The sequence below is a fragment of the Polypterus senegalus genome, chromosome 3 (genome assembly GCF_016835505.1).
Source record: "Polypterus senegalus isolate Bchr_013 chromosome 3, ASM1683550v1, whole genome shotgun sequence".
NCBI lineage: Eukaryota > Metazoa > Chordata > Cladistia > Polypteriformes > Polypteridae > Polypterus > Polypterus senegalus.
The window spans coordinates 123,292,444-123,317,062 of record NC_053156.1 but is presented as its reverse complement, the minus strand read 5'-3'; the positions used below and the strand labels follow the sequence as shown (position 1 = coordinate 123,317,062).

Genomic DNA, 24,619 nt, shown 5'->3' with positions numbered 1-24,619 from the left:
CCTCCTTCTCTTAAACTGACCTTCACATTTGACAATTACTGTATATGTTTCTTAAAAATAAAATTTGAGAACCTGCATTATTTACTTATGTTAAGCTCCTGAAATTGAGTTCATCTATACTAATAAAAGGCAAAGCCCTCACTGACTGACTGACTCACTCACTCACTCACTACTAATTCTCCAACTTCCCATGTAGATGGAAGGCTGAAATTTGGCAGGCTCATTCCTTACAGCTTACTTACAAAAGTTAGGCAGGTTTCATTTTGAAATTGTACACGTAACGGTCATAACTGGAACTTTTGTCCATATACTGTATACAGCCATTGCCTGCAGCTTGGTCGCCGTGTGAGGCGGAGTTGCGTCTCACATTATCACGCCTCCCACGTAATTGAGTGCCTGCCCATATAAGGTAAATATTCGCGGGTGAAGGACTGTGCTTAGCATAGTCATAAGTGCAGCTACTGTAAAAACCCTCCCTCAGCAAAAGTACGAGAAAAACTTTTAAGTGTCGGGTCTGAGATAAAATTAAATAAAGCTGTGGACATCGCAAGATCACACGAGATATTCACAAGATACAAGTTTAATGAGAAAACGAGTTCACATTATACACAGAACTTGCAATGTCGGAGGCAGAGGAAAACACTAAGGTCAGATTATTCCGTTATCTTATTGGAGAGAGCGGCAGAGAATTGTGTCAGGCGCTGACCGGTGATGTAAGACCTGATGAGTTAGCCATGAGATTGAGTGGTGGGCCGTCAGGGCCTGCAAGGCCTTCTCTGCTGGCCTAAAAAAATATCTGAATCACAAACTGATGTTAATTATATTTTGTCCATGAAAACTTATTATATAATGCCAAATAGTCTGTCCGCTTCCTTTCATAGCTTTTCCAATGGTTGTGCTGCTTCCAGACGGCAATGTCACCGTATTCAGATCCATTGATTGGATGGAAGACGATATGAGGAACTCTACGAGGCCACTGAACACACCGCAGGCGCTCCGAGCGCAAGATCCTCACGCGCACTACCGCCAACTCCATGGCAGGATTCTGGACAATATTATTTGCCAGACACAGACCAGATGTCAAGACCATGAAAAACTGATGTTTGTCACGCTAATCGATCCCCAGAAGTTTCGGGAATACAAGAAAAATTTCACACATGCAGCCTTCTCCAGTTTAACACAGAGCCACGGAGCAGTTTTTGATCTGTCTCGGCTAAAAACAGAACTGACTGTAATGTATGCCATGGATGATTTTACAGGAAAATCTCCCACTGATCTCCTTGACTTCCTTCATCAGAAAAATCTGAATGAGAGCATGGGGCAGCTGTACACAATGGTATATTTGGCGGTGACCATTCCCATGTACACTGCTTCTGTCGAGCGGACATTTTCAGCCCTAAAGTGAATTAAAACTTATGCCACAAATACGACAGGGCAGGTTCGACTTTCAGCATTAGCTTCGATGGCAATAGAAAGGGACTTTGCGATGGAACTGAAGCGCATGGATAATCTGTACGACTGAGTAATTGAACTGTTTTTGAGGAAAGAGAGGAGGATGGATTTTGTTTACAAATAATCTGAATTTTTGATGAGTAAAATGTTGCGATTTTCCTAAATAATATTGCAAGTTTATGAGTTATTATTGATGTTTTTTATGTGTGTCGCGGCTGTAGCTGCAGTCGAAAGGAACTTGTTCACCCCTGGTTTGTCTATTCAATAAAGGCATTTATTGTGGCTACAGGAGTTATCTATCTGCGATGCAGCGGCTCTTTATACTGTATTTCTGCATATTAAGACGGTTTTTATAACCATAAATTAGTTTTTGAGGGGCACGTTGATTCAGACGGAGCACTACTGAAGGCCTAGGTGTGAAAAGCATGGTCCGCCACTGGACCAGATGATACGTAAATTTGATGAACACTACAACACGAAAATAAACGAAACTGTAGAGAGGTTCAGATTATACTTCTCCCAGTGCGTCTCTCTAAATCCTCTGTGCAGGAACATTATCATAAGGCTTAACAATCTGATTGTTACACCTTCTACGTGCACCCAACCGTTCTTATTACGAAGTCTTCCTTGCTTTACCGCTGTCTGCTTCTTTCCATTCACCTTCCTAGCTCTTTATTTAAACAGTTTTCCTTCTCACTTTTCCACTCCTTCGCTGTCTTCTCCCTTTTCGTTCAAAATACGCGCCTCCTTGCCTTTTTACAGTCAGCTCCCCTTACGTCACGCCATGGTACGTTTAGCACAAGTTAATACCGGGAAAGCCTGTTAAACATCTTACATTCACGAGTAGCGATTTGAGTAGTGAACACTTCGATGAATGAAACCGGTTATCTTTACAACGGTTGACAAACACGGGATGTAACTTCAAAACAACACGTCCTCCAAATACGAACCTGATTGAAAGAAATAATGATAATCAAATCCTTTATGACAGCAACAGTCATAACAGTGACAAAACAATTACATTGACAATCAGGTTATGTTATTTTTAAAATGTTTTCTTTTCTTTTTCATAACTTCTTTAACAACTACTTCTCCGCTGCAAAGCACGGGTATTTTGCTAGTCTACTATATACAGTATTTATGTGCCTTTATGTCTTTACATTTTATAGCATTTGTTTTTATGGAAAATGTAAAAAAACTGGAATGAATACTAATGCTATAGTAGTTCACCAGCTGACTTAGCACCTTTGGATTCCATGAAGTCCGCATGTTCTGTTTATATCTGCAGGAGTTTATTCTGATAACCCACTTTCCCCCAGTGTTAAAATCTGCAGTGTGCCAGCCAGTAGAGTAGCGATACTAACTAGAAGCGCAATGGTGTGCTCTTCATAGTGCCAACCACTGTGCAACAGTGCCTCCATGAGTGTATAGCTCCAATAGTGAGAAATGCACCAGCTTCATAACCAGACTGTAATGCAAATGATCAGCATTATATACCCTGGGGGCGGCCCCATCCAATTTTGGCTATTACAGCTCTGGGGGATGTCAGGCTAGCCTCACAAAGCATTATGGGATGCAAAAAAAAAAAAAAATTCTTCCAAACTGGCTAAACTATTAGTAAATAATTTGATGAAAAAATGCAAATGCGAATGCTGCAAATTCACTGCGGATAATGCTTTTGTGAAATTTGCTGATCAACACTAGTCAGGAAAATAGCCAGTCAAGAGTTGGTGCTGGTGCACATGGTTTATCTATGCATACAGTATATGCAAATTGAAATCCTTTGTATTCCGGTACATTACTAAGACATTGCTACTAACATAAATTTAATTCTTCGACTTGTCTAATTAACAGTGGTGGAAAGTACAGAATTACTTTTACTTTTGTTACTGTACTTAAGTAGATTTTGTAAGTACAGTAGAGTCTCGCTTATTTGACATAAACGGGCCGGCCGAACGTCGAAAAAGCGAAAATGTTGGATAATGGCCGGTGTTAAGAAAAAACCTATTAAACATCAAACTATGTTATAATTTTACACATTACGAACCTAATAATCATGTTTTACAACAAAACAACAGAATTAACTGAAAAAATGAACTTAGTTACAGAACTGTCTGACGTTAAATACAATATGTACTCTACTTAAAACGTTCAGTCTTGTGATGATTTAAAAATTTTTGATCGCAGTCTGCTTTCCTGACGAGTGCCGTTTCTTCGCTGTGAAGTCTCGCCATCTTTGCATCATCATTATGTCGATTCCTGTAGCTTCTTCTTGTTGCTCAATGTAATTAATTGAAGTTTCTAGCCTTAACTCCGTCACTAATATAGCCAACATCCGTACAAGCGTATACTGTTTACTACAGCATTGTGACTGCGTGTGTGTGTTTGTGCTGTGACGTGCGAGTCCCCGTCTTGCACCCGAAAACTCGAAGCTGTGTCTCAGTACTTTTAGCAACACCTGCTTTATTAAGCTTGAAACAGCAACAACGAGGTTATTTAATGTAGCGGGATCTTTCATTCTCCTATATACAGACACAGCAGTCAGGCAGGGTCGGGGGGAAAGTAATACTGAGCCCAAAGCATTTATAATGTCCCTTGTTCCTTGTATCACCCATCAACGGCAGGTGCTTATAGCATGTCTGCGATCTTTTCGGATTGGCTTTTACATCGAACTGCTACAGCGCTGGGAGACTGCAATTGCTTTGGGACGCTCTTCCATGTGTCGTCCTGTTGGGTGGAATCCCACAAGAGTTTAGAAACTCACTCACACCAGCCATGATTCTTTTCAAAGGTAAAGTGCAGGTTAATTTGTTACTTTATATTTTGTGTTAATCATTTTTATATGAATAGTTTTGAGTTGTGGAACGAATCATCCGAGTTTCCATTATTTCTTATTGGGAAATTCGCACTGATATACTGTATGAGTGCTTTGGACTGCAAGCACATTTTCAGAACGGATTAAGCTTGCAAATCGAGGTTCCACTGTAATTAGCTGCGGCAGAGTCGGGAGCAACAAAAAATAGACTAGGCTCATGCTCACAACTTGCAGTTCTTATTGGCGATTGATGCATATTTTTTTTTTTTGTTTGTATTTTTTTTTTTGCGGTGGGACGTCGGATAATACGGAATGTTGGATAAGCGAAGGTCGGATAAGTGAGACTCTACTGTAATTAAACTCTTTAAACTATTTTCACATGCAACTACCTTTAATTTTAAAAAAATTAATATTCCTACTTCATTACATTTTCAAGGTGGGTCATTACAAAGTTCAATGAATTGGGAATTTTCTAAATCCAGATCTCACAGTAACCAAATAAAATAAAACTACGTACAACAATTTTGGGGATTGTAGGTCATGATATGGAATCACAAAGTATTTTAGTTAATGATATAATAATGCTAATTCAGCTTTTTCTGACTTGCTCACTGAATACATCTCAGCATATTATGGAATAACTGTCCAGTGCATTAGCTAAAAACTTGTTACGCACTATAGAAGTTCCTGCCTTAAATCTGTGCAGTGATTTGATGTTTCTGCTGCATATGGAGATACCGGTACAATACGCAGCAGAAAGTTCTCAGTATAATGGTAACCATGATACAAAATTCTTTATAAAAAAAAAGAAACAGTACAATGCATCTCTGGTTACATTTAGAAAGGCTGTTCAGTAGCAAGTACGTAAGATAAAACAGCTTCATTATGCAGAGTAAACTATATCCCAAAAACTGCGGGGTTATCTGCATAAAAGAACTCTTACTAAAATTTACAAAAACCCATGGAAGTAAGTTGATTTTTATACTAGCATGGTGTTTAAAATATACTTTACATAATAAAAAAATCATAGTTAATTGTACCAGAAAATACGAAAGTAAATTTCTGTTAACCACTTATTGTTGTGAATGAAGCCAACCAATCCCAGCTGTGCAAATGGATAAGCTAGGAAAACACACAGCATCATTTCTAAAATAATGATTCCCTTCTGTGCATTCAGTTTCATTTCCTAAACATGCATAGTGTGCATTGGTAAGTTTTTCATATTTAGCAGTAATTGTCTGTATAAGAATGCATGTGCTTGCAAAATTGTTGGTCTCAAAGGTCTCCACAATTAATTACATCTTGCCTCAAGAAGGGGCCTGAGTTGCCACGAACGGTTGCATATTGTAATCATTTTAGTTAGCCAATAAAAGGTGTCATTTTGCTTGCCATCTCACTACATTCATAATGGCTAACATGGTACAACACCCTAGTATTATAGATCTAAAAAAACTCATTACAACAAATTTCATTTTATCTGAAAAATGAATTATAACACAGTAATTATTAATAAGAAAGCAATAAAACACATGTATTTCTTCTGTACTTGACCCAAAATTGTAAAACATTGTAATTGATAAGCTCAAATAAACAGCCAATTAGACTGCATATTTATGTCACTTGGTTTATTTGAGAACTTGCAGCTGCAAAGCTCAAGAACAGATCAGAAGCAATGTGGGTGTGTCAATGGGCAGGCCAACTGTCAATCTTGTAGTGCTCTGGAGATTTGCTGTAGCTGGGCTCTTGTCACTTATTTATGGGTTTCTCAAGTTATGGTTTGACTACAGTGAGCACATTGATCAGACTAAGGAATAATATTTAGCTTGCCCTTCAGGAAAGTGCTGAATGCTGAGCTTCCTTCTTGTTTATGCTAGCCAACAACTTTCCACAGTATATTATAATTTGTAACCTATGAACACCTACACACCATTATCTGGACTACCAGTTCACATTCAAGGCAACAAACAGTTTCCTTATGCTTAAATGATTTGTGACCAAATGTTAAAGTTACATATGTATCAAGATAATAATGCTGAGCTATAGTATAGTCATCCATGTACATAAAATAGGTAATCTTGAGCCCACCCTTTTCCACCAGGCTGAATATAGTCTTAGTACTTTAAAAGCAAAATACGGTACTTCACTGCTCAGTTATACATTCTATAAAGACTGTAATTAAAATTTCCTTTGCGTTTAGATCCAATTCCATTTTTCCATATGAAAAAATATCGCTGACATACTATTATAATATCACACGTAACAGGTTCCTTGTTTAATGGTAAAGTGTTTTTTCTTTCTGACATGATCAGTAACCTCATGCTGGACACTCTGCAGAAAACACTATGAAAGCAGCTAATATGTCGATACAGATATAAATCTTGACACCATTGGATGCATAGCAATGGCAGATGAGTATGTATCAAATATACATCAGAAACACTTTGTTTCCACTTGTGTTGTGGATTTGCAATTGTAATTATAGTGACTATTATTATACTTAAGCATTTCAAGTCTAATTTATATGCATTAAGGTTGAAAAAAAATCAAGTTCATGTAAATAGGTAGTTGAACACAAAAATTCAAACAATGCAAAAATTAAAGCAAGCGCAGTGTGCATTGAGGCACTTTTTTGATGAATGGTACAAGAGGGACTACTTACTCATACTCTCAGTTCCTCTCAGTCATTGTGGCGTGAAGTAGTGAAGAAAGACACATTTTAAGTACTCTCTCTTTTAATCGAATGATTAAAACATGCTGTACTCTCACTCTCTCAAACCAACTCCTTTATATAGTGGTGGAAAAACAAAGAGCAAGCCACTTTCTTCCAAAGCTCTCCTTCCATCTTACACTCCATAGCATGTATTAATCAACTTACATACATTCTCATGTGTATTTATCACATGGATAATTTTGTTATTAATAGCACTCTTGTAACTCTGGCTATATTTTACTTATAGAAGGTGAAATGTCTGACTGAACTGTAGCTCTCTGTATTGTGCCTGAATATACAGTGCATCAAAGGGTACTAAAGTACTGTACATTTCTATTTGAAGCTATAGATTATTACATACATATTTTACATACTAATTGGAATGGGCAAAACCATATACTATAAATAAAGAGATACGGTGAGTACAGGGTTGGCTGTAACTAGATCTCTTTGTCAAGATGGTAATAATGGTTTAAACAACACAACTTTTTGTGATTGCGGTCTATGAGAACTCTAGGCAAAGGGAACAGAGAGTAAGGTTTCTTGCTTTCATTGATCAAAAAACTACACAGTGTAAAGCACTATGTGAAAATGTCATATTTTGTTAATCTTATTTAACAATAAATATCTATGATTTATATTTAAACAAGTTTATAGTATTTTACATCAAAAGTACTGATACATTGAAAGCTCAGTATTAACACTGATTTACAAAGTCACAATACTATTACTCATTGTTGAGACATCACTCAGGATGGTACTATATAGAGACTATTTAGAGACGTTCAGTCTGTTCGTTCTCTACTGACTGCAAGTATGAGCAATGATTCTCTTATTCCCCACAGCAAGGATCTACACATTCCATTTCAATTCTGTATCCAAGCACGTATTTTAATTAAACATGGTAAAAAAGTTAAATACATAAACTGAAGCAAAATTTACAAGTTGGCATAAATAGACTAAAACCTGGACGGTTGCCAAGGATCTGAGGTGATTTGTACATCAATTTTTAGATCAGATGTTATTCATCCAGGCTTTACAAAATTTTCATTACATTGGAAAAAATCTGGATTCTTAGTCACTCATAATAACGTACAATTCTGTGTCCCTGCAGGAATGGTTTGTAAATTTGTACATATTACCTTCTTCTATTTGACTGCTGTTCTCCTCAGCTCAATGTTTAATTTTATAACTATTAACTACAAAAATTTTATTTGACTAGTCTTAAAAGAATTTTTATACTTGTTTGTACCAGATCATTGCCTGGGGTCAATAATTTGATCTGTTTTATTAAAGGAAGAAGAGGCACTATCTACCCATCTGTTGTGTATAAGCTAGTGGCACTATACTTCATGCCTGTCAAGAGGCTTAAAGCACTCTGGGTCATAAAATGTTAAGTGATGGCTTTGTGGGATATGTGCTTGAGACCAGGGCCGAAGAGTTGGTATGTAAAACCTTCAACTTATGGTACCACTGAGCCAAATTCCTCTTTGTATAATTAGACTAATAATACTTATTTTATCTATGTTGATTTAAAGATTTAGTACATTTTCACCAACTCCAACTCCAGTAAACCAAAAATTGCCTTCTGTCTCCAACTTCACAGCCCTGCTTGGGACATTACGGAAGAGGTGTAGGAGGTGAACAGAGCAACCTCAGAATGTTTTTTTCTCAGATGCCAGAATATACACATACACAGCTGGTGCATGCATTTTTCATGTTTTGAGTACATGAATGGATAGCAGACACGTGGAATATGCACCATGAGTTACATAAGAATTTTTCTTTTCTTTTTTCCATGGATGTTTTTCACATTGTTTGCCATTGGACAAAACTGGTAACCTTTACGTTACAATATAAAATAAACTGTTTTCTCTTGTTCTGCATGAAAACATGAGATTAAAAATTTTCTTGGCCACCACTACAAATTACATGGGGTAAGTAACATAAAGAATGTTCCTTGAATTAAATAGCTTGTTTGCAGTTGCTCTATCGATCAGGCCTGTAGTCTATTGCAAGGTTCCTCTAAAGCAGGGTCTCTTAAACTATGGGTCATGACCTTAGACCTCTAAAAAGGGTTGCAAGTCACCACTGAATTTATTGGGAATGGGTCATGAATGGTTTCTGAAATGTGACAACCATATGCGGATAAAACAATCGATGGCTGTCCAACTCCTTGGTTCTGATTATGGATGGGCTACATTAAGTCTTGAGAAAAAAACAAAACACTCTTAAAAAATCAAACAAGATCAGTCCATTTGGGACTTTTTTCTCCACACAGTTTACACTTGCATCTTCCCCACCACAAGGGAAAAATTACAATTTTGTCATACAGTAGTTTTGGATTAAATCATTTGAATCTACATCTAACAATGGTTACCAAAAATATACTGCTCAAAAAAAATAAAGGAACACTTTTTAATCAGAGTATAGCATCAAGTCAATGAAACTCCTAGGATATTGATCTTGTCAGTTAAGTACTAGAGGGGGTTTGTTAATCATTTTCATAATCATAGAAGGTCCTTAACCCATCGGCAGGACCGGTATCGGCTCCTGTGGGTAAGGAGGAACAGGAGAAGCACTGCCAGAGCCCTACAAAATGACCTCCTGTAGGCCACTGGTGTGAATGTCTCTGACAAAACAATCAGAAACAAACTTCATGAGGGTGGCCCAAGGGCCCGACGTCCTCTAGTGGGCCCTGTGCTCAGTGCCCAGCCCCGTGGAGCTCTATTGGCATTTGCCATAGAATACCAGAATTGGCAGGTCTACCACTGGTGCCCTGTGCTTTTCACAGATGAGCACGTGTTCACCCTAAGCACAAGAGACAGATGTGAAAGGGTCTGGAGAAGCCATGGAGAATGTTATGCTGCCTGTAACATCATTCATCATGACTGGTTTGGTGGTGGGTCAGTGATGGTCTGGGGAGGCATATCCATGGAGGGACACACAGACCTCTACAAGCTAGGCATTGGCACCTTAAATCCAATAGAACACCTTTGGGACATTATGTTTCGGTCCATCCAATGCCGCCAGATTGCACCTCAGACTGTCCAGGAGCTCAGTGATGCCCAGGTTCAGATCTGGGAGGAGATCCCTCATGACACCATCCGTCGTCTCATTAGGAGAATGCTCTGACATTGTCAGGCATGCATACAAGCATGTGGGGGCCATACAAACTACAATACAGTACAATTCTGAGTTGCTGCAATGACATTTCTGCAAAATGGACTAGCCTGCTGCATTTTTGTTCACTTTGATTTTCAGGGTGTCTTTGAATTCAGCCCTCTGTAGGTTTTTAATTTTCATTTCCATCAAACGATGTGGCATCTTTTCATTCCTAACACATTACCCAGTCCACATCAGTATAGACATCCAGTATGATTTTTTTCCCATTGAAATCTGATGTGTTTTCAACGTGTTCCTTTATTTTTTTTTACTTTGAAAATGTATTGTTACAGCATAAGAATAGATAAATATCCGAATGGATTAATATGTGTACAACTCTTTTGTCATGCAGAAAATCCTGACTTTCAAACACACTGAATAATTTTGCATACCACTGCATTTTAGTTTAACTTATTTTTGACACTTATATATATTCCCATAATTAAACTCTTTATAATACCACAGTAAGAACAAACGGTAATTTTCTAGACATTATGATAAAGAATAATAGGTTTATTTGAATAGCAGAGCAGTGTAAGCACTCCTGCCTGGTCTAGCTTAAATTCCCAGCCTGTTCACTCTGTGTGGAGTCGGCATATTCTCCTTGTTTTCATGTTTTCTACTTGCTCTTGCTTCCTCTTACATCACAAAAGACGTGTATGCTAAAGTGTGGAATGGATGTATATTATACATATGCTTTTTATGAGCAACTGTTTTTTCCACGTTCAAGGCATCAACATTTGTAATCAGTTTCTTTTTTCTGTCTGCTAGTGATAGTTTTCCTTATATCTAAACAGAAAGTGAAACTCATTTTATTATCTTTGCATAAAATAAAAAAAATTTAATTTCAGATCAGAACATATTTTATTTAATATCAAAGAAAAAAAAAAAAGAAAACTGATGATCGGATGACATTTTTACTCTTACTGACAGCTATACGGACTACACAATATCACCTTTAACTAAAATTATCAACTAGAAATTATGAAAAAATGGGAATTAAAACATTTTTACACTATTTAATATTTAGTGGATTCTTTTATTCAAAGGGACTCACTAAAGCTTTATAATAATGCTTTTTTGTATAATTTGTAATTAGATTTGGTAATGATTAGCTCTGCCAACAATTTCCTCTGAATTAGAAATCAGTACTGGCATAAAACACAGTTCACAGTCTTCTTGATTTTTATGGGCCAACGTGCACCTGTTCATTTTCAAGTTTGCTATCAACAGTAAACAGGGTGGACCAGCTGACATATCAACTTACTTTTGGACTAGATCTTTGGATTTTATCCCTACTTCTTTATTAAAAAGCTTGTTTTATAGCAGTTCATCCATGCCTAACTAAAATCATAAATATGTCTTTGGCATTGTAAAGATCCTACTTCCCTTAAGCTGGCTGCTATTAGACTAACTGAAAAAGTTAAGTCTTGATCCAGGGGTATTGTCTTATTATATTAGATCAAAATTTTATTTCAAAAGGTGATGGAAAAGGTTTGCTTTGCAGTTTTGGTTTTACATAGCTTACAGTTATGAAGTATTCCAGGCTGGCTTTTGAGCCTTTCATAGCATTAAGACTGCACTGGTTGAAGTCATTAATAATCTTTGTAAGGCAGCAGATGCAGGATCATGCAAGTCTTTTTGTTTCACTTGATTTAACTGCAGCCTTTGACATTGTTGATCATAATAATTTATTGTATTAATTAAAAGATATTGGAATCTTATTAAGATTGGAATTGTATTAAAGTGTCTCAACAGCTATTTTACTGAATGAAAATAATATGCTACTATTGGGGTGCATAAATCTGTACTGTACTCTTTATTTGCTACCCTGGCTGAACTTTTGGTTATTTTGAAAACATGATTAAATACTATGGGTGGTAATGCCTTTCTGTTATTGGTCATCGGTTTTGCAATAAACTTTTACCAAATCTGGCTATTTCTAAGTAAAATCTAAGACACATTTTTTTCAAATCTGCTAAAGGATTTGTATAATAACTTTTTCTTATTTTGTGATACTATTATGTCATTTTATATTTTGTTTGAGGATTGTACTGTATTACAATAATAATAATAATAATAATAATAATAAGCTACACTTCTCCTTGGCAGGATGCAATTAATGCAATAAAAGTGATTACATTTTTAAAACATTTTGTTTTGTTCAAAATTACTTTTTCATATCTGAACAAAGGTACAGTAGGTAATAGTTTAAGACAGGTTACAAAAATATCACAATGGATGGACAGGAAGGACCAGGTTAAGTAGAAGATGACCGACAATAAGTACAGACTTTATGACAAAAAGTTGAGTAGTATTCTTCATCAATCCTACAGTCACCAAAGACTGATATGCATAAATGTATATACAACTAAGAAAACACTTAAGATATTCTTCCTCTTCATAACATTTTTATAAACAACATATACAAAACACAATATTTCAAACAATAGCTCAATTTTTGTGAACTATAATTTATTAGAGCCTTTTGATTTTTATTCTGTTTATACTATTATCATAGTGACAAAAGAGTATAAACTTGGTTTAACATTTCTGAATATAGTGAACTTGTTTAAGATATTATATTTTTAGGTGAGTGTTCATCTATAATGTGAAAACTGCATGTTATGTTACAAGTATTATGCACAACATTCAGCGCACATTTTTCAGAAAATGAAAATTATTGAGCAATGAATCATCCTACTTGACAGTACAGGAGCTTTGAAATCATGCATAAATGACACCACATTAACATGTAAGGACGCAAATACAATGGATCTGCAGCATGTCCAGTGTTATTGTGTTATTGAAATCTCTTGCATTGGCCAAGTGACACTAGAAAATTCTTAGTCTAAGCTTTCAAACTACGCGTTACAGATCTGGTCCATATTTGTATCCTTGGTACTAATTAGCACAGCAATTCAAGCTCCATGAAAAAGTTATTAACATTTTAAAGTTAAAAATGCATAGTGTGTTATATAAATATATTACTCAAGTCCTGTAAACTGTGGCCAAAAACAGTATTTGCTAACAAGAATAAGATGCTGGCTTGAATAATTCTCATGTGTTGAGCTTTGAGCCAGAATACAGTACCAATAAACATGCTTATGTGTTTTATCTATTTGTTTTTTGATACTCCATAAAGTTTACTCTGTTTTGATAAAGAATCTGTTGCTCGGATTTCACTAGCTGTGCTTCACCACCCTTTTTAGGGAGGATTTGAAGCTCATAAACAAAGAGAGAAAATAGGAAGTGTAGCTCCAGGGTTTTCAGTAAGGAAATTTCATACTATACCTTAACATAAAAATGTCTTTACAGATGTACGGTCAAGTTATGTTATAGTACACTGCCTGTCTAATTTCTCAAGTGGTATTCCGAAAGAGAGTACTGTAGCCCTTCAGTGTTAATGTTTATTATTATGTGTAATTTTTACTTTAGTGTGTGAGTAGCACATAACACACTGGCATTCCCTAAAGCTAGTATCATCAAATATTATTTTGGGACACTTCTTTGAAAATATCTTTTTTCTGCATATTTCTACAATGTAAACAATTTTAAACTTTTTAAACATAAATACTATGAAGTGTGGACTAGGACAGGAAACTCAAATACAGGTAAGAGTTTCTCTTCTTTTTACAATGTTTGCCCTGGTGCATTATGTCCATATACTGTAATCTCCAAAAGAAAAATTCCTGAAGGATGCATTGGTTTTAATGCAATCCCTAACTCTGGAAGTTATTACAAGGTGGGTGTTGAAATGCTCAGGTATTTGGCAAGAAAGTAAGATACAAAGTTCTAAAACCTGCAAAAAAAAAAAATTTATACTTATTTTTGGAAGTGATAAGGAGTGAAGAGGACAAATAACTACTTAGACTCGCAAACACATGCCTGTGAAGCAATGATTTTTTGTTTTGGCTTACTAATATTTTTCTTCTCTTGTTAACCTTTGCTATGCTAGGTTTTTAGCTTGTTAAGTCAATATCTTCAGATTTAAAATCCAATCATGTTTTTGTGATCAAGATGGTATTTTAAGATTAAAATACATTTCTACATTATGATGTTGTTTACATTGCTATACCTTTGACTTTAACAGCATCAACACTCATTTGTTACTACCAGCCACTCTTGAGGACATGCATCAATTTATTCATTTCCTAAAACCTCCATTTGTGTAATGGCATCATAGATTGCTAGTGAATATTCTGCCAGCATCAAACACAAGGCAAGAATCAGCATTTGATGGGGCAGGTCAATTACAGAGGAAACACAAACATGCACGCATTCATAATGGGTACATTTAAAATCAACAAATTACCAAACATTGACCATCATTGACAATAAAAGTAACTGAAAAAACCCAGGCAGAAACACAGATTGTAATCCCCCTAGGAATCTATTCATGGCCGAAATGTGATACTTCAGAAAATACTTAGCCCCTTAAATTTTTAAAAAATTATTTCTGTTACACTTACAGATCTTAATGCACTGAATAATTTTCTCTTTTCTTTACTAAAAACAAACAAATGTGACATGTTTACAAATCAAAAAATATTTTGTCCAGAATATTTGTTTCTTCTGAATGAAAAAAGTACATTTCCTATTTATAAAAGTATCTCCCCACTAGCCATACTGCAAGTCTTCTTGGAAATGTTTTAATGAGGTTTGCATGTCACCTTTTGGAATTTCTGGCATTTCTACTATACAAATATTTTCCAACTGGTGGATCCGTGGACTGCAATTTTCAGGTCATACCACAGGTTTTCCAAATGGATTTAAGTCTGACATGTGCCTGGGCCATTTCAGAATGCTAGCCTTATTTCAAGCCATTCCTTAGTAGTATTATTGTATGCTTATGCTCATTATTATGAATATTCACTACAAACACAGATCTTTAGGTTCTTTTCAACAATTTGCCTGTGTTTGGCTCCATTCGTAGTGCCCTAGATTGCAAGTCAGTTTCTCTTCCTGAAAAACAACAACAGTGAACAATGCCGACAATACCATACTTGATGGCAGGATCGTGATATGTGAGGTTTGAGCTGTATTTGGTTTGTAATAAACATACTGCTCTGCTTTCACAGTAAAGATCTCAACTAAACAATTTTAACAGACAATTTTTTCCCCAAACCTTTTTAGAGTTTTTCACAAACTTTCACTGTGTGACATAATGTTGGTCATTTTTTAAAAATACTTCCTTTTATGAATAGTGCAATCCAGTGGAAACCAGGCAAGAGATAACATGTATTGAATTGTACTCAAGTGTAATTAAGGACTATTGTGTCTTGCTGGCAGTTTCCCATCCACCCTGTCTCCCACCCTGACTGAATTCCTAAAACTTGTATTTGCATATTCACGTCATTTTCCTCTGACTTTTCTTTTTGTGTAAACAGGTAATGAATAGCCTCATCCTTGTGTGTAACAAGTGACCACAGCTAAAAGCAAGATAATATCAGTATTTATTATTTTACTTCAGTTGAATTAGTTCTGGCTAAAAATCACAAGTGGCATACAGCCTACCATGACAAAGTGTGCAAATGGGGAAAAAAACATAATTATGGTCAGCATCACAAAAGGCACTTTAAAGTTCTCTGAACAAAAGTGTAAATCTTCCACAAGGTGAATACTTGTTATCTGTGATGAAAAAACTATAGTTTTCCCTTATCTTGGTGGTCTTTGTTTTTGTCTGGGTGCAGCACACATTTCAGCTTTTAATTGCACCAGAGTGTCAAATGACACAACACAACTAACATGCTCCATTTTCAGATACTCATAAAATTCCTTAAGCAGTCTACATATGAAATCTCTAGCTGGAGTCCTTAATCTATTAAATAAATAGTAATCCTTCCAAAGATCTTACAAAAAGAAGAAAAATAAATACATTTATTATTCACATGCTGTTGAAAAGCCACCTGGAAAACAGCACTTAAAGTCTATATTAAAAGCATTCCTTAAATTGTAATTGTATATGGCTATTTTGTGCTGGTCTGCCCAGAGGGTATAACCATATTTCAGAGGGCAGCTTGTTTTCACAAGCAGGGCCACAGAATGAGAAGTCGAGCCAGTCCTGCCTAATTAAAAATGTGATACTTTTAACGTGTACCTACTAAATATTCTGTACAAGGAGAAATATTTAGGATAAGTGATTTAACAATATTGACTAAGGCTTTCTGAAAGTGAAGAAGATCAGAAATAAGTTTTACAGTATATCAATGTTTTAAAAATAATAAAATTAGAAGATATATTTCTTTAAGGCCTGGAACATTCCTTTATTATTTACAGTAAGAATCAATATAAAGCAATATAAAATGCAAGTGCTCTGTCTTCTCTGACTGACATTGTTAGTATTGTCCCCAGTTGACATTTCAATAAATGACTATTATAGACAGTGTGTTTTTAAACAAATACAATTTAGCTCTCAAAAATCTATTTAAGGGTATTTAAATTTTTTACATGATATATCCCTGTAAAGTATAAGAAGTAATGACCACCTTTTAAAAAGCTGCCCAAAACAAAACTTGCATAATAGGTTAACAGGAAACTCTAAACTGGTCTATGATGGTTCCAGTATGTACAGTATATTCTTGCATGTGCCTGATGCATCCTGGATAAAATGCTTCTGCCCCCCCAAGTAACCATAAAATTGAAAAGGTTACTTCAGAAAATGAATGAAAGGGTACATGGATTTTAATTATTCTGCATGCCAGAAAGTTTTCCAGCAACTTGCTAAATAATCTATTTTTCTTTTTCTTCTCCTTTTCTTCAACAACTGTGCAAGAACCATTCTTCACTTCAAAGAATGATCATTTCAGGGCTCTGTTTTTTAAACAGAGGAAAGGAAACTGCTAATTACACAACTCTCATCTATTCTCTGGGTTCAGAAGAGCCTGGAGGTAGGGAGGTACAAGATGTTCTTATGAAATGCATGTCTAGTATTGGTTAGGAAGAAACTATTTCCCCAAGACATATAAAATCATAAATGGCAAAGAACATGATAGTGTAACTTTACAGGATGAACATCTACTCACAAGGAACATGGCTACAACAAAGTGATATATACAACCATCAAACAAAACAGAAAGAACACATGCAAAAATGAAATGAAATTAAATTCACTAAATCACTGATAATTGAACAGAATTTTACATAGGTGAAAAGGCTAAAAAGACTACAACCTTTTTCATTATTACAACTGATTTAAAGCAATATAATCAGTTACATATTTTTGATCAAACATTCCTTCTGCTATCACTTCATTTTCTAACTGCATGTCCTGTTCAGTTTCCAAAAAGTACTAACTTAGGCATGAACACTATTAAAACTATTTTATGTCTTTAAAAGACCATAAATAAATTCCCTTTCTGTGATTTAAAATGATCTTCTGAATTAGATATATAAACCTTTGCTTTCACATTACAAATCTAAATGTTATGCTTAAATCAAGTTAAAATCTGTCTAATAATTTCCTTTTAAATGCTTGTATGCAACCCAGAACATCTGGTTTCTACACATTACTCTCAGAAAAATATTTCACTTAACAATGCCCAATATCAGTGGATATGAAAAGTTCAGGAAGGGTTTAGTGTTTTTGCTGTCTTAGAGAGCTACTTTACATGTACCTTTTTTGCAGTAAAATACTCATACATTTTACTGTGTGCACTCTGAGGTACATCTGACTTTTAAGTATTGATTGATATAGTGTTTGCTGGCTATAATAAAAATTATGCTGCTGTGTACCATAAAACCATTCACTGATGATACATTGCTTCCTGAAACGATTTGGTCCACATTTTTCAATTCTCAAGTAATGGAATTTTAAATAATTGCTGAAATCTTTTGGTTTATAGTGTTTAATATCTTAAAATATTGTTTAAACATAAAGAAGTGCAAAATGGTTCAGAACTGCGAACATTCCTAATTGCATAGATACAATACAGTTTTTTCGCTTTAACAAGCAGTTCAAAGTAAGTGCTGAAGCAACTTCACAGCTTGAAAAGAAGATCTGACCCCAAACCTGTGGGCTTTGCTTTTGGACATTCTACTATTACACGCTGCTACTTGGATGACCGCTGATATTTAGTGCCTTCGAAGCACATTGATATTACAGCCTCACCCTCTTATATTGCAACATGGCCCAAGATCATTAATGTGCTAATTATGTATTTTATTATTTCTGTGTTAACAGGTGATATGTGAGGTAACTGCATTTAATATTTGATGTAACTTAAAGTTAAAGGAAATGTGTCCACAAATCCATTAAACTGAAAGCATAATTGTTTGAAGTCCTTATTTGTATTTTCTGAGATTTACAGCATCTATTGTACCGTGTTATATTTTACTTCTACACATTCAAACATCTTGCACAACAAAGTCTGGCAAATGTACCGGAAAACATTTTATTTTCATCTTACAGGGGGACCTACCTATGTAATCTCTTACTCTTCTGATGGTTATTATTAATTTAACTTTAATCTTTCTTTTTTAACAGCAAGCATTTGTTCAGGCCTAAAGACAAAAAGAATGACTCATTCAAAAGCTTTAAAGGAGTGGTTATACTTGTAACTCTTTTAGTGGGCCTAAAATACAAATTAAAATGCATTGTAATTTGGAGGAACATTTTTCTGATTTAATGTTTTTCACATCATCACCAAGTGCCCAAAAATAAATTGAAATACTTACATTTTTATTTCAGACTTCTGTGAAGACACATGTGCTTTGGCTACTCCTTTCATATGACTTTCACTTGAATCCTTTCTGATATTTTTATGTTCACTTTGATAAGCATGAAGCTGTAGATCGCCATCTTTACCACAGAGGATCTCATCCCCTTGTGGAGCATTAAATAAGAATGTGGAGCATTCCAAGGTCTGCTTTGCAGGTTCTCCTTTATGGCACTGAAGTTCTACTGTGACGGAAGTCTGACACTCTTCCTGATGTGTGCCTGTGTTTATTTTACTTCCCTGCATGCTATTTGTTGTAGATACAGGTGTGTCACCCTGAGGCTCAGCTTTAGAGTGAACAGCCAAGATAGCTAATTCATTCTGCTGGGCTAAGCTGTTCACTGAAGCTGACGCTGTGGGGAAACAACTGTCTTCACTTTGTAATTCTAGCTTTTGTTCTGGAAGCTGATGACCCATTATTTCTTTTGATTCATTTCCGTTAATTCCCATCTCTATTTCTTTGGCAGATAACGTGCCATTTTCTACTTCAGGTGCTTGTGCAGCAGGTTCAACATTATTGCCCACAGACTGTGGTATTGTATCTGTTTTTCCCTGAGTAGACTGTTGGTTTTCCTGGAGTTTTATGGAACCTCGTTTCTCGCTTCGCCTGTTTTTCTCATTTAATCCTTTTTTGCCCATTTCTGCTTTTTCAGCAGTACAACTCTCCTCAACTGGGACACTCTCGTTATCAGGCTGCAGGAATACCTCCACAGTGAGTACTTGTCTTGCTTCTTTTTTTAGCTTTATTTCTGAATGATCTGTACAGCCCTGTTGCAGTTGTTCATTGTATCCAAAGGAGTGAGCAAAATGAACAGTGTCTTGCTCATTAGACTGAGTGATGTCACTTTTCAAATGATGACTATCTAATGGTGCTTTGTCTATCTGTTGAAGATCAGCTAATTGCTCTGGGGCAGACAAATTTTTAGCTACACACAACTCTGAAAATCCAGACTCTGCTGTGGTTTTAAATTTCTGGGGGTCAGATTCTAAAGTGGATCCTTTATCAAACTCCTTAGTTACTGCATTTTCTCCAGTTTGACCCCTTAAGCTTTCTGTGCTGCTACTTATGCTTGTCTCTTCTACAAAAACATGAAGTTTCTTTGGCGAACAATGTGTCTTTTCTGAATCAGAATCAGAAGCAGATCCAAGCCTGACAGGCAATGTCCGAAAATGTTTCACGTTCTTCTCAACTGTTGTGTTTTCTCCGGCCTTTTGTAGGCTTGTGAGGATTGTTCCATGGGTCTCAGGTTGCTCTAACAAAATAGATGCGTTTTCCTGAAAAAATGAAGTGACTGGAGTAGAACTAAGTGTGCTTTTGTCAATGGTGTTAACTTTTAACTCTGTGACCTGTAATACTTTGACAGACTGTTTAACTTGATGGTCCTTTGCACCAGCTTCACCTGACACTGACAACACTGGAAACTCTGGCTCATCGCTTAAATCTTCAGGTATAGAGGACTTTTCATTCTTCTGCCCAAGGGCTGCAGGCTCAGTACTTGAAGTATTCTCTTCAAGGAAGCCATCAGAAGAACCCTTGCTCTTTTTTTTTCTTCCCGATCCAAAGAAATTGCCAAATCTTTCAAAAACTTTAGGTTTTTCATCAGATGAAGATCGATTCTAAAAAGAAAATGGGGTATGACATGTTAAAACACATATTTGCAGGTAAGAAACAAGGCAAAATCTTAAAGAGAAAGAGCCAAGTGTAGCTCATTTTTGGGGACATTTCATTAAAACACCCCTAGAAATTCCAGTCTTTTACCCAGTATCAAGTTTAGCTCTCAAGAAAAGAGTACACCCAGGTCTTATTTTACACTCTTCTATAATATTTCTCTCTTTTTCTTGATAGAGGCTTTCTGGATGGACAGGCATGTTTGGTGCATTATCAGCCAAGTGTTTTTTGCCCTTGGTCAAGCCATGGATCAAGAGATCAAAAACTAAAACCAAAGGCTGGAAGAGATAAGGATTTAGTTTTAGGAACAACATGAATACAATGGAATGATGGCTACTAGTAAATTTCTTTTAACGAGCAATATAAACGACTGACATGACATTCACTCATTGCCAAGCAACAACATAGGCAGAGAAACTAAAATATGATGTCAAAGAAGGGGCAGTAAATCACACATTAATATATTTAAATAAAGAAATAATAGCATGTACTTTATGAACACCAATATGCAGCCACACATCTTAAAAGATAAATTCAATATTTCTCAACTCAAAGCTTTTTTTCCCCAATAAAGGTACAGTATATATTAATATCCCATGTCAAAATGTGTTCTAAAGTGAAGCACTTTTTTATAATTTATTTATTTACATTTGTGGAGGAAAAGGTACCAGGATCCCAATATGAAAACAAAAGCATTAAAACCTACCAAATGCTATTTTTCAAGCCAAACTTTGATGCTTTGAGGCATGGCTGGTGAGTACACATTGTTTATACCCAGATGTGAATTGCTGGCTCCATTCTGCATACAACTAGACACTAAACACCATAAAAAGTCTCTCTTGTGATTGTTGATAGTCTTTCATTATATGGTATCTTATTCTGTAATATTACAAACATATTGCCTGCTGCCACCCTGTATTATCATGTACGCTTGTGCTTCAAAGGTCACTGCGGAAGTGCAGAGCTGTCATTCCTGCCTCATACTGCTAGTGTGCACAGAATTTCCAAATACCCATATAAAATCATTAAGAAATTTTTTTTTTGGTTGTTCTGTTAAGGTACAACAATACAAACTACTTGTTAGTGATATTTTATTCAACATTGGAAAAACAGAATTGTAGCATCCTTTGCAATGTAAGGGACCTAGCTATTTTTCATCAAAAATAGAGTAGAGTATTCCCCACTCTGCACAGTAGACAGTAAAAACATACAGCATCCATCAGTATCTCTAATCTTGCCAACAGTAAAAGGAACAGCTAGAGGATTCAAATTAAAATAATGCTTTAATTTTTTTGAGCATGAATGGTGGTGAACGAACCCAAAATAAGAAAAAAATTAAACTGCTAGAAGCTTTGATTAAGGCCATGCAGTTAAGTAAATCACAATTTATTACTACTACATTTCTGCACTAGAGAATAAAAAAAACAAATATAAACTTTCTATTTTCTGTAAATTTGATTTAATTTAAACACCACAAAATTCTTATGTAAAAATGAAGTATTTTCCAATTTTGATATTATTTCTTTTGTATAGTTCTTTATGCTTTCCAGTTCAGTACTATTATCTTCACTAGACATGTAGTATTTCATATTTTACATTAACCAAATGAAAAGGATTGTTTCTTATTTTCCATGTTCATTGCAGGTGATGAATAATCATGAAGAATAAGTATCCAGAGTAGGATAAAGAATTGTACATACCTTAAAACATCGTACTGAAATTCAGTTCAGTTTATTTTTATATTGCACTCTTCACTAAAGTCTAGAAAGCACACACAGAATTCACAAATATAATGCAGTAACATCCACATATTATCTTATCCATCTGAGGGCTACAAAAGACTGGCACCTCCAGGAATCAATTGGTAGAAGGTGAGACTTATACCTGGGCAAAGAATTATATCCATCTCTGGGCAAACGGCCACTTAAATACTTGCACTCATTCATAAAATGCCAACTTAAGAGTCATCAAATAACAAAAACCTTTGGCATGGGGGAGAAACATTGGTGCAAACAGGGAAAAAACCCACAGTGAAGAAGAAAATTTGCAAATTCCGCATAGGTAGTACCTGGACTGGGATTTAAACCCATAACTCTGAAGGACTGACCAAAATAGTAACAGTAAAATACATCATTTGTCATTCATGCATTTATACCTAAACAAAGTCTATAGCTTTTCAGGATTAAAAACCAGGTCTCTGAAGTTGCAGCATTCTCTCTGGTAATTTTTCTTTACATTAAAACAAAAAAACAAAACAAACAAAAAAAAAAAACAACTAAGGGTTGTATTCATAACATATATCTATTTGTTAAGTGGATATGGTCGACATATTGAAAAATTAAAATGAAATTTACTTCTACCATTTATTTCCTTAAGTCAAAATTCTCCATCACAACTGGTTTGGGTCTGACATGACACTTTTTTGTCTAATTGAAGTTCCTTTTCACAAACATTATCAAAGATACACTACTGTATATATATGAATGTATTCTGATAGATACATTTAAATTTTCTCTACATTTCAAAGCATGGCACCACTTCACACAAACTTTATATTATAAGTGACTAATATTATGTTTAATATGTAAATTATGGGTGAAACCATTACCTTATAAACAAAAGCAAAATGTGTGCTGACTGACTATATAAATTTGAAATATTTTCTCACGCTTGTTGCATTGAATGTACTACCTTACTTATGTACGCAACAAAAAAAGTAAATGCTTTACTAACAGTAGAATTTTTACTAAGTTTAGAAGTGAAACAGGTATGCAAGGGCTTTCCTTTAACAACAGAACAAAAATAGAAAGTAGGTTTCTGAAAATAATTTAACAGAAAGAAAGCTGGGTGCGGCCTTAAAATATGCAACGAAAAAAAGGTTTAAACATGAAGGTCACTAATTTTGTCTCCAAACTTTCACTAAGCCCTTTTAAAAATCTTTAAAGCCTTTTATCCATCTGAAACAGTGCAAATAAAGTATAACATTTAAAATTGTATGTGGGCAGATGGCTGCCTTTACATTTTCACTTCTCTGGCTGACAGATCTGCTACTACGAATATTTCATTTTTGCAATATAAAAGTTTCTAGTAGGAGTAGTAATTTTTGGTATTAGTGCAGGTAAACATATTCAAGTCTTCTAAATATCATTCAGTGTATTAAGGCGCTGGATTACCAGTATAGGTTTACAGACGTATGAAAATTGTCATTGTTGAACTGGAAAATCCACCTCATTGTAGACGGCCAAGGCTGTCTGCAATATGAGCCCGAGTATCTTGTAAGGAAAACAATCTCGCTGCAAAAGAGCTACAAGGGCTGCAAGTTGCTTATGCTATATGAAAAATATCCGCTTCCATTGCAGCTAGCCTGGAACACTGCAAAACGCTAGCCAACTGCAATGTGACGAGGTTTAAAATTCGACAACAACATATACGTCCCAAGGAGACTCCGTCTATTTTACTTATTTATTTGAAAATGCACCTACCTCCTCTTACTGACAGTGGGGTGACACCTCTAGCGGATTAAGTCGATCAAGCGCTCCACCGTGATAATAGTGAACTAAATATCCTCCCCAAAGTGAAATATTTTGACTTTCTTTAGCACTGATTTTAAAATCCCCACAAAAACATTTCTTAAATATTATCTTTCACTAAACACTACTAAAATCCAGCTAGGATGCCCTTCGGCTCGATCCCCCACGGTGCTCGGAAAAGACACAAACGAAAGCCAGTCAAGAAAGAAAAAATGGAATTCTTGAAGTATGAAACTTGAGGTGGGAGCGCTGCACGCACCTCTTACCGACACGAAATGCGCCGCAGGGACTGAACTCTCATTCACGAAGCATCCGACTGTCTACCTGAGCTGTGACGTCGATGTCTGACTGGTAGGCGCGTGTCAAAGGTGGCGCGAAAAAAGAACAGAGCGCGTCACCGCCTAAGCCTCTACCTGGAGCGCGCATGCATGTCTGCGTTGCAAGGTTCAGCTCTAAAGTAAACGTTAAAAGACACGGGCTCGTGTTGAAATGCGGTCTAAGGTGAGCAAAGCTGAGCATATCAAACAAACAGCCATGAAAACCCGAGCTGTACTAAAACCA

General features: G+C 35.7%; 1 protein-coding gene across 2 annotated transcripts in view; it reads right to left on the bottom strand.

Annotated features, from left to right (window-relative positions):
• The window catches only part of crybg1a (crystallin beta-gamma domain containing 1a), a 327,674-nt gene that overhangs the window by 87,651 nt on the left and 215,404 nt on the right, over positions 1–24,619 (bottom strand). For both annotated transcript variants that reach the window (XM_039747873.1, XM_039747874.1), the window contains one exon: positions 18,819–20,476. In XM_039747873.1, coding sequence (XP_039603807.1) covers positions 18,819–20,476 — 1,658 coding nt within the window. The remainder of the gene's footprint in view (positions 1–18,818; positions 20,477–24,619) is intronic.